The sequence below is a fragment of the Pseudopodoces humilis genome, chromosome 18, assembly GCF_049639895.1.
Source record: "Pseudopodoces humilis isolate 2021_Gansu_Grassland_sample_001 chromosome 18, ASM4963989v1, whole genome shotgun sequence".
NCBI lineage: Eukaryota > Metazoa > Chordata > Aves > Passeriformes > Paridae > Pseudopodoces > Pseudopodoces humilis.
Genome location: NC_142217.1, coordinates 1,458,538 through 1,469,321, shown reverse-complemented (window position 1 = coordinate 1,469,321; position 10,784 = coordinate 1,458,538). Strand labels below are relative to the sequence as shown.

Here is a 10,784-nt window from a genome sequence, read left to right as displayed (position 1 = left end):
GGATATTTGCGACTTAAGGACTGCAAAGCTGAGTGGAAAAATGCCCCTTGGGGGACACTGGGGGGTCCCAGCATCCCTAAGTGGGGAGATGGAAATGGGGGAACTTTTTGGATTCCTGGCATTCCCAGCAGCCTGAAGAGGTCAGGGACCGAGTAGACAGGGGACCCCCAGTACAAGCGTGACCCCCAGCAGCTGGGACAGGGGGGAACCCCTGAACACCAAAGGGGAGAGAGCAGAGATGGGGAACTCCTGGGAGGCATTTTCAGGGCTGAATCTTGGTGTTTGGGAGGTTTTTATGGAAGGCTTGGGATTTCTAAAGATGGACTTGGGCACGAGGAACCCCCTATTCCAATGTGCTCATGAATTGTATTTTTCCCCAAACCAGGATTTCCCATTCCCTAACCTTGGCCAGATGGAGAAGGAGGCTGCGAGGAAGAGGAAGATGTCCCAGGACACCCAGGCAGGTGAGGAGGAAGTCAGTGCCCCTTTCCCCCTCTCTCCTGCTCCATCTCCCAGCCCAGCATGGCCCCCGGCTGCAGGACAACCCCGCTGCCGACGCCGTCCTGCCGGGGACGCACTGGGGGGATCTCCTTCCCCTTCCCTCTGGCACGGAGGCAAATCCCATCCTCTCCTTGTCCTTCCTCCCCCAGACAAGGAGCTGAGGATGGAGACCAGGGAGGACAAATCCCCACAGCAGAACCTTGTGGAAGTGGCCATTTTGAGCAGTTCCACAGTGCAGGAATCCAACAGGGAGGAAAATCCCCAGAGATCCCGCAGGAGGAGGGGCTCCAAACCCATCCCAGGGTGCTCTGAGGAGGAAAGACCCACCCTGTGCCGGGAAGGCGGCCGGAGATCCAGCCAGGGCTCTGAGCTGATGGTCCATGAGCAGCTCCAGGATGGGGAGAAGCCCTACAAGTGCTTGGAGTGTGGGAAGAGCTTCAGCCAGAGCAACAAACTGATCCGCCACCAGATGATCCACGCTGGGGAATGGCCCTACAAGTGTGGGGAATGTGGGAAGGGCTTCTACTGCAACTCCAAACTCACCATTCACCAGCGCATCCACACTGGAGAGAGCCCCTACGAGTGTCCTGAGTGTGGGAAGAGGTTTCACAGCAGCTCCCAGCTCCTCAAGCACCAGCCGATTCACACGGATGAGAGGCCCTTCCGCTGCCCTGAGTGTGGGGAGGGCTTCAATCGAAACTCCAACCTCATCAGGCACCGGCGTATCCACACTGGGGAGAGGCCCTACAAGTGTGGGGAATGTGGGATGAGCTTCAGCCACAGCTCCAACCTGATCCGCCATCAGAGGACCCACACTGGGGAACGGCCCTATGAGTGTGGGGAATGTGGAATGACCTTCAGCCGGAGGTCCCAACTGACCATCCACCAGATGATCCACACTGGGGAGAGGCCCTACGAGTGTCTCCAGTGTGGGAAGAGGTTTCAGACCAGCTCCACTCTCTTACAGCACCAGCCGATTCACACAAATGAGAGGCCCTTCCGCTGCCCCGAGTGCAGGAAGGGCTTCAAGCAAAACTCCAACCTCATCACCCACCGACGCATCCACACAGGGGAGAGGCCCTACGAATGTTCTGAGTGTGGGAAGAGGTTTCAGACCAGCTTCACTCTCCTACAGCACCAGCGGATTCACACGGATGAGAGGCCCTTCCGCTGCCCCGACTGTGGGGAGGGCTTCAAGCGAAACTCCACCCTCATCACCCACCGGCGCATCCACACTGGGGAGAGGCCCTACGAGTGTGGGGAATGTGGGAAGAGCTTCACCCAGAGCTCTCACTTGACCAGACACCAACAGAGGCACCAGTAAGGGAAGCCCTGCGAGTGCCCCAAGTGTAGGAAGAGCTTTGTGCACTGCCCCAGCTTCATCCCCCCTTGGAGGACCGAAATTGGGAAGAGACCTGGTGATCCATGTTCCCTGGGATCCATGCTGGGAAGACGCTTCTACCTTTTCCTGCCCATGGCAATGTCATGATATGGGATTAAAGAACGTGAGGGTCTGGCCATGGCCTGTCATTATATTCCATCCCATCTCAGGTCATTGCCAGGGGCAGGAAAAGGACTCCCTCTCTCTCACCAGAGGAGAAGGGTGTCCTTTCCAGGCAGGAGGAGATACGTGGCCAGGAAGAGCCAGTCTGTGGTGGTTTATTTTTCCCTGTAATAGTTTTTCTTATCTATTCTGTTACTAAAATTATTTCTGCGTTTGTTCCTTATCTTGTATCTGTTCTCAATAAATTCTTCTTATCCCAGCCTGGGATCTTTGCCTTTTCTGCTTTGCATGGGAGGCAGGAGGGAAGCGAGCGGCAGCGCGGTTTTAGCGGGAGCAGGAAATTGGGGAATGCCATTCCTGAAGCCCAGCCCGTGGAAACCGAGCATCCCAGCTGGTGCCAGGCCTGGTTGCCATGGCAGCAGCCTTGGGAGCGGGTCCCTGGCTGGGGACTGTGGGAACCTCTTCCCTCTGGTGCCCAGGGACAGGAGTGGAGGGAGCGGCTGGAGCTGAGGCGGGCAGGTTTAGGCTGGATGTGAGGAAAAGGTTTTTCCCCCGAGGCTGCTGGGGCACTGAACAGGCTCCCCAGGGAAGGCTCCCAGCTCCAGGGCTGGCTGAGCTCCAGCAGCGTTTGGCCAGCGCTGCCAGGCCCAGGCTGGGATTGTTGGGGTGTCCTGTGCAGGGCCAGCAGTTGGACTGGAGGATCCCCATGGCTCCCTCCCAACTCAGCCAATTCTGTGGCTCTGTGATCCCATGGGCCTGGGGATGGGACTGCAAATGGTTGCCATGGCAATGGACTCTGGCTCCAGGCCTGAGCTGGTGTCCATGGCAACCACCCCTGGCATGGGGTCTCCATGGAGCTGCCAAGGGACTGACCATAGCAACAGGAGGCTGTGGTTGCCATGGAAATATAGAATCACAACAGAAGCCTGGTGATGGTTGCCATGGAAACAGACCATAGCAAAATGTCCTGGTGATGGTGGCCTACCAAGGATCAGATTTGTTACAGGCCCTCAGAGGGGCTCCATGGGGACATTCCAAGAGTCTCCAGGCTGTTCAATAGCCAGAATGTCACAGGCACTCCCAGGGGCTCCACAGAGACCTCCCAGGGGTGTCTGGGGATGCTGAAGAGCCGTGTGGTCAGACACAGTCACAGCAATTCCATGGTGACATCCCAGGGGACCTTGGGCTGCAAAGGCACCGCTCTGTCACAGGCACTCCCGGGGGCTCCACGGTGACATCCCAGGAGCCCCCAGGCTGCCAAAGAGCCGGGATGTCACAGACACTCCCAGGGCTTCCTGTCATGGGCAGAGTGGGAGCTTCAGGCAAAAGCTTTATTTCTTTATTGGAGAAACCCCTGCTGGGTCATGAGGTGAAGAAATGACACCCAACAGCCACCAGGGATCATCAAACTCCTCCAGGGTGCCTCGACTTTTAAATTCTTTCTAAGAGAGGAGACTGGGAGTGGCAGGATCCAGTCCCAGCCCCCAGACTTTGTCAAAGTGTTATATGTAAAGATTGGACAGGTGGAATTGAAACAAAATGCAATTTGTCCCACAGGATTATCAAGGGAATACCATCCATCTTTTCTGATATCCATTGCCAGAATTGGTACTCTCCATAAAACATTTCCTGTATCTGAGGCTATGTCCCAGAAAAACCCTGCCAGCTCTGGCAGGCCTTGGCCTCTGGTGGTCCCAACACATCTTCCCCTGAAACAGTGCGGCTCTGTTCCTTCCTTCCTGTGGAAAAGCACCAGCCTTCTTGTCCAAGGACCATTTTTAATTTGGCCTCCCAAATTTCATATATCCAAGGATTGCTCCCTGAAAAAAACTGCTGAGACAGAGAGGCCAGGTTGGCCCTGTCCTCTGGTGATGTTCTTACACTATGAGAAGATGGTTTTAATTTGGAAACACCTTGCAGAAATCTCAGAGATCTGCCAAAGAGGGGACTGGAGGCCTCGGGCACATGACCACTCTATAGGGACAAAGGACCTGTATAATCCGTGGGGTGCAGAGTGAGGACAGTGGAGGAGAGCCATGAGAGTGTTTAAAGAGTGGTTTCAGAGATGGTGAATCCTTCTGACATAGACAGAGCTGTCAGCAAAGGAAGGAGCCACTGAGGTGGGGCAGCCGGGGGATGACGACAGCCTGCAGGGACAGAGGCGCAGGGCAAGGACACCACAGGGCAGCCTGGGCTGGAGAGGGCACAGGGATGGGCAGCAGCTGCAAGGTCCTGCCAGAGGCAACTTGTGCAGCCCTTTGGCCATGGCTGCTGGCCCTGGGCCTGAGGCCAGCAGGGGACAAGTGACCCTGGCAGCCCTGGGGCCTCATTGCCTCCTTGTCCCTGCTCAGCAGCCTGGCAGGGGCCGCCCCATGGTGCTGCCCTTGGCATTGCACATCCCCACATGCCAGTGCCCCGGGAAGAGCCCTGAGCAATGAGGGAGGGACAGCATCTGCCTTGCCAGGGGCTGGGGCTCAGCCCTTGGCCCTTGGCATTCCTGAAACACATCCAGCTTTGCTCAGCACCACAGACACCTTTCCCTTGCTTGTCCCCAGCTGCCATCAGGGCCTCCAGTCTTCTGCTCTGCCTGGAACCTGGGGACGCTTTCTCACTCGTGTCTCTCATTTCAACTGCAAGAAACTTCAGTGTTTCCATCTGACTTGGAGCTCTTGAGAAGTTTCTGGAGCACACTCTGAGGGACTGAGTGTGATGCCAAGAGCCCCAAAGGCCCGAGAGGGTGATGAAAGTGCTGGTGCTGTGTCTGTGCTGCTGAGCTGGGCCGGGCTCCTGGCCCAGAGGCAGCTCCTGGCAAGGGCAGCGCTGCAGAGAGACAGCTCTGGCCAGGAGCAGCTCCTGAGCACAGCCCAGCAGGGCTGGGGCCCTGCCAGGGCAGCTCAGGGACACGAGCAGGCCCAGACAGAGCTGCCAGGGGCTCAGCACTGGCAGGGGCTGTGGGATGTGCCAGAGGGGGCTGTGTCACAGCAGCACCTCTGTGGCTGTGTCCTGGAGCCCCAGAGCAGCTGGGATGTCAGAAAGGGGCTGTGTGACAGCTCCGAGTGGGTTGTGTGAGGTCACAGATGGGGCTGTGACATGACAGAGTTTGTTGTGTGAGGTCACTGAGCAGCTATGGCATCATAGAGGGGATTCTGTGACATCATAGAGCAGGCTGTGACATCATGGCATGGCTGTATGACATCATAGTGTGAGCTGAGTGATATTACTTAGTGGGTTGTGATGTCACAGAGAGGACTGTGACACCAGAGGTTAGATGTACAACATCACAGAGAGGGTTGTGACATCACTGAGCAGACTGTGACACCACATGGTTGTGATATGAAATCCTAGAGTGGGCAGTGACATCATAGAAGAGCCATGTGACATCTCAGGACAGGTTGTATGACATCACAGTGCCAACTGTGACATCACAGAGTGAACTATGACATCAAATGTTGCTGTGTGATATCACAGAACGCTATGTGACATCACGAGGTGGTTTTGTGACATCTGAGAGGGGCTGTGACATGACAAAACAGGTTGGGACATCCCAGAATGCTGGGAAGACGTCCCAGCGCAGGTTTGTGACATCACTGAGTGGGCTGTGACATCACAGGTGGCTGTGTGACATCTCAGGGGGCTCTGTGAGGTCACTGGGGAGGTCACTCTGCAAAGATCCCCCCCTCACAGTTCCCCCCAGAGAAGTCCAACGCTGCCCTTGCCCACAGCCTGTCTGCACAGAAACACTTCCAGGGCTCTCTGCATTTCCCTTCCCTCACTCTTGCCTCACTCACACACCTCCCAACAACCCACTTGGTGCTTTCAGCTGCAAGGAGTTCAAAGCTTGTCTGTCCTTCAGCAGCTGCTCTAATTCTGCCTTCAGCCAACTCTGGGGTTGTGTTTCTTGTAGAACTCCCTGTGTGTCTGAAACATTCCTTGTGTGGTTCTGCCTTGGGGAAGGGGAACCTCCTTGGTGGCACCTTGGGCTTGGCACACACTTGAGGAGGGTGTCTGTTTTCCATGGGGAAACTCAGCAGTTTTAGATTGCTAAAATCAAAGAAGGAAAACCCCTCTTTGCCTGAGTGCAGCCAGTTCTGTGAGCAAAGCAGGTCCCAGGAGAGTGAGGAGAGACAGGATGGGGCTGGGGAATGTGGAGCAAGGTTGTCCCCACTGGGTCAGACCTCAAGGCACAGCTTCTCTGACCTGGCCAGACCTCCTTAGGAGAGACCCTGGATCAATATCCATCACTGAATGCTGCAATCACCTCTGCTCTAAAGAGAACAGGAATAAAAGACACCTTTATAATAGGAATAAGTATTTCCTAGAAGCTCTTTGAACTATTTCTCCATAACTATTGTAGGAAACTTTCCTAAGAACTGCACCAGACCAGAGGGAAATTAAAACACAGCCATGGATTGTTAGGGCTTGCTTGATCCTAATGAGCCCCGTGGTGCATTTGGAGCTGAGCCCTTGAACCTCAGGGCCTTGAGAGGAGATTGCACAAACCTTTCCAGGAGTCCAAGTCAGAAGAAACACCCAAAGTTTCTTGAGGCATTAATGGGTCCCACTGAGGTTCATCCCCAGCACAGGCTCCTCATGGACTCCTTGGAGGAGAGAACTGGAGGCCAGGATTGCACAGAAACCTCCCAGAGACTCAGTTTGGGAAGGAAAATCCAAAGTAGCTGAAAAGCCCTGAGTATCTCAAAGTATTGATGAGCCCCACTGAGTGTCAATGCAAAGCTCCCAAGGGACTCGTTAAAGCAGATAATTGGGGCCATGATTGCACAAACTTCTCAGAGACTCAGTGTGGGAAGGAAAAAGGGAAGTACCTTAAGAACCTGAAGTACCTTGAAGCATTAATGAGCCCCACTGAGTGTTGTTACTGACAAAGCCTCTCAAGGGACTAATTACAGCAGATAATTGGAGGCCAGGATTGCACAAAGCTCTCAGAGACTCCAAAGCAAAAGCCAAAGTGCTTTGGAAAAGCTGCAGTCCCTGGGAGCATGAAGGAGCCCCCCAGGGCCATTCCTGAGCAAGGCTCCCCAGGGACTCCTTCCAGCAGATCCCTGAGGCCACTGGCATGTGGGCTAGGGGGGATGCTGAGGGCAGGCCAAGGGGGTGACAGTGGCCAGCCTTGCTGGGGCTGTGCCAGGAGGCCCCAGGGCCTCAGGACAAGGTGTCTCCTCACAGCCCTTGCTGGCACAGCATTGGCTGCTGTGGCCCAGGGCACCAAGCCTTGGCTTCTCTTTGTCCCCAGCTGTCATCAGTGCCTCCAGTTCTCTGCTCTGCCTGGGGCCTGGGGACACTTTCTCAGTCATGTCCCTCAGTGGGACCCATTAGAAGGAAAAGAAACTTTGGAGTTCCATTCTGACTTGGAGTTCTTGAGAGCTTTCTTCCCCTCCCTCTCAGGGACTGATGTTCAGGGCCTCAGCACAAAGCCCCAAGAGGCTCATTAAAGTCCTGCTGCTGTGTCTGTGCTGCTGAGCTGGGCCGGGCTCCTGGCACAGAGGCAGCTCCTGGAAACCAAGAAGAGCTTCAAAAGCACATTTCTCTTGCTGAGCAGCTCTTCTGCCAGCCCAGCAGGGCTGGGGCACTGCCTGCAGCCACCCTGGGCACAGCCCAGAGGCACAGAGAGCTTCAATCAGTCAGGGCTGGGAAGGTGCTGAGAAGTGCCTGGGGCAGAATCACTGCCAGCCCTTGACACAGGAAGCCTCTGGCTGCAGGACAATGCAGCTGCAGCTCCTGGAGGCATCTCCTCAAGCTGGAACATCCCAGTGCCTACAGACTCTGTGAGTACAGCTCTGAGTATTTCTGGTGGAGGGGAGGTGAATGCTCATGAAGCTCTGACATGCTGAGGGTTTCTGATCAGTCATAGAATATTTCCAAGACAAGGATTTTGATAAAAATGAGGATATTTTCTAAGACTTTGTATTCAGTTTCCTGCTATTGCAGAACGGCAGGGAGGGGGGATAACTATTAAAGGTATTAGGAATTTTGTCAATGCCTGAGGTATCTGAACTGTTACTTTGAGTGGTCATTAGGTTTACAGGAGATTCCTAATGTGTTTTCAGCCACTCTGCCCATGGTCTGCACCATGTAAATTATACAGGGACTACAGCAAATCAGGGGCTGAATAAAAGGAATGTCTGTGCTTTTTTAACCTAGTGCTTTGGGTTGCCTGGATGGGAAATTGCACATTGATATTCAGCTCTCATTTAATTTCTCTATTCAACCTCTTGTGACAGGTTGCGATAAATTAAAAAAAGTAAATTCTCAGATCTTAACCAGGCAGTGACAGAAATCAGCACAGGGCCCCTTACAGGCAGCATCAGTGCCACCTTTCCTGCCTCTTCAGGGTTGCTCTGCCATTGCCATCAGAGCCTGCAGAGCCAGAGCTGCCCCCGGGCAGTGCCCTGAGCTGGGAGGGCTCTGCAGGGCAGAGCTGAGCCCCCAGGGCTGGGCTGGGTGTGGGCAGCACTGGCAGGGCCCAGCCCTGGGCACAGGGCAGCAGCTGCTGGCAGGGAGAGCTCCAGGCAGCAGAGCCCTGGGCAGGCAGTGGGGGGAAAGTGCCACAAAGCTGTGCTGGGATTTTAGTTTAAAGTTTAAAGTCTTTTCCCAACCTAACTATTCCATGATTACTTTTATACAGATCCCTATGCCAAGACACAGCAAATGTCTGATTGGAAATGCCTGAGGGTGACTGTCCTGCACTGGTGCTGCCTGGCAGGGGCTGGGCAGGGCTGGGCAAGGAAAGGCTTTTCCTCAGGGCCTGGCTCTCTCTCCTTGCCTTGCCCAGGTGCTCCTGGCATTGCTGACGAGCTCTCTGGGAATGGCAGCTCCAGCTGCAGGGTCAGGCCCAGCCCTTGGGCTCCTCCTGTGCAGGCTGGGCACAGCAATGGGGTGTCCCAGCTCCCTCTGCCCCAGGAGCTCTGGGCAGGGCAGGCTGGGAGGCTGGGAATGACCCGACTCTTCTCCAGCAGTGCCATGGACAGGACCCTTGGTGTGTCCTTGGGATGCCACCCAAGCTGTGAGCTGTCTCCAGGGGACACTGGGGACAGGAATGTCCTTGGCCAGGAGTGGGGCTGAGACTCTGAGAAACGCTGAACCAATTTGCTCTGCTTTGGGTCCCTCTGCACTCAGCTGTGTCAGGCTGATTTTCAGGGAAACACAGTGCCTGCCCTTGATCTCAGAAAGGGCAGCTGGGGACAGATGGAGCGACAAAGCAGTTCCCCTGACCCCCCACTGAGTTACAGCCAATGCTCCTGCATTGCACATTTCTCTCTGATCTCTCTGGGCACAGCAGGAAACCCTCTCAAACTGCCTTTGGCCATCACCATGCCTGAGCCCTGGGACAGGAGATGATGCCAAGCTCCTCTGCCTCAGGAGCAGTTTGGGATGATGCAGTCCCACCCCAGGACTGGCCCCTGACCCCATTCCCATGACCCCACTGCTGCAGAGCAGAGCTCACTCCTCAATGTCCATGGGCAGAGCCCTTGCTCATCACGGCAACGGGGCCAGATCCCAGCTGAGCTCCAGGCATGGGGCTGAAAGAAGGGCTCTGAGAAAAGGAAAATGGGAGCAGGGCTGGGAGAAAGGGCTTGGACATTGCTCAGCAAAGTCTCTCCTGAGTTGTCACTGTCTCCTCCTTCAACAGGACTCCATGGCCAGAGTGAAGAAATGTCCAACAGCAGCTCCATCAGCCACTTCCTCCTGCTGGCATTGGCAGACACGCGGCAGCTGCAGCTCCTGCACTTCTGCCTCTTCCTGGGCATCTCCCTGGCTGCCCTCCTGGGCAACGGCCTCATCATCAGCGCCGTAGCCTGCAGCCACCACCTGCACAGCCCCATGTTCTTCTTCCTGCTCAACCTGGCCCTCACTGACCTGGGCTCCATCTGCACCACTGTGCCCAAAGCCATGCACAATTCCCTCTGGGACACCAGAGACATCTCCTATGCAGGATGTGCTGCACAAGTATTTTTCATTCTGTTCTTCATCTCAGCGGAGCTTGCCCTGCTGACCATCATGTGCTACGACCGCTACGTGTCCATCTGCAAACCCCTGCACTACGGGACCCTCCTGGGCAGCAGAGCTTGTGCCCACATGGCAGCAGCTGCCTGGGCCAGTGCCTTTCTCTATTCACTGCTGCACACGGCCAATACATTTTCCCTGCCCCTGTGCCAGGGCAATGCCCTGGGACAGTTCTTCTGTGAAATCCCACACATCCTCAAGCTCTCCTGCTCCAAATCCAGTTTCAGGGAACTTGGGCTCATTGCAGTCAGTGCCTGTTTGGTATTTGGCTGTTTTGTGTTCATTGTTTTCTCCTATGTGCAGATCTTCAGGGCTGTGCTGAGGATCCCCTCTGAGCAGGGACAGCACAAAGCCTTTTCCACCTGCCTCCCTCACCTGGTTGTGGTCTCCCTGTTTATAAGCACTGGCACATTTGCCTACTTGAAGACCCCCTCCATCTCCTCTCCATCCCTAGATCTGGCCCTGTCAGTTCTGTACTCAGTGGTGCCTCCAGCCCTGAACCCCCTCATCTACAGCCTGAGGAACCAGGAGCTCAAGGCTGCAGTGTGGAGAATGATGACTGGATGATTTCAGAAACTGCTGGCCAATTCCTGCAAATCACTTGTAATAAAGTGATTTTTAATCACTTGTAAATGACTTGTAATAAAAGTAATCTTGGATACTTCTTGTTGGTTTTGTTGGTTTTTTTACATTGTTTTGGTTTTCTCATAGTGTCTGCAAAGAAATGTCATTGTTTTGTGCCATTTCTCATTTTGTT

General features: G+C 54.8%; 2 protein-coding genes across 2 annotated transcripts; both read left to right on the top strand.

The window, feature by feature from the left end:
• The first annotated feature begins 333 nt into the window (after positions 1–333).
• On the top strand, positions 334–1,992 carry LOC148182894 (uncharacterized). The gene is made up of 2 exons (XM_088063832.1): positions 334–464; positions 651–1,992. The coding sequence occupies exons 1-2, from the start codon at positions 413–415 to the stop codon at positions 1,823–1,825; spliced, it is 1,227 nt and encodes a 408-aa protein (XP_087919958.1). The 5' UTR covers positions 334–412; the 3' UTR covers positions 1,826–1,992.
• Positions 1,993–8,806: 6,814 nt separating this feature from the next.
• On the top strand, positions 8,807–10,594 carry LOC148182893 (olfactory receptor 14I1-like). Its single transcript, XM_088063855.1, has 2 exons — positions 8,807–8,999; positions 9,654–10,594. Exons 1-2 carry the CDS (start codon positions 8,957–8,959, stop codon positions 10,592–10,594), a joined length of 984 nt encoding a protein of 327 aa, XP_087919981.1. The 5' UTR covers positions 8,807–8,956.
• The last annotated feature ends 190 nt before the right edge of the window (positions 10,595–10,784 follow it).

What these genes read in the sequence shown, in the direction of transcription:
- LOC148182893 (XM_088063855.1), top strand. Translation starts at nt 8,957, where the DNA reads ATGACCCGACTCTTCTCCAGCAGTGCCATGGACAGGACCCTTG. An exon ending in TGCCATGGACAGGACCCTTG is followed by an intron (nt 9,000 to 9,653) that starts GTGTGTCCTTGG and finishes CTCCTTCAACAG; the next exon opens with GACTCCATGGCCAGAGTGAA.
- LOC148182894 (XM_088063832.1), top strand. Translation starts at nt 413, where the DNA reads ATGGAGAAGGAGGCTGCGAGGAAGAGGAAGATGTCCCAGGACACCCAG. An exon ending in GTCCCAGGACACCCAGGCAG is followed by an intron (nt 465 to 650) that starts GTGAGGAGGAAG and finishes TTCCTCCCCCAG; the next exon opens with ACAAGGAGCTGAGGATGGAG.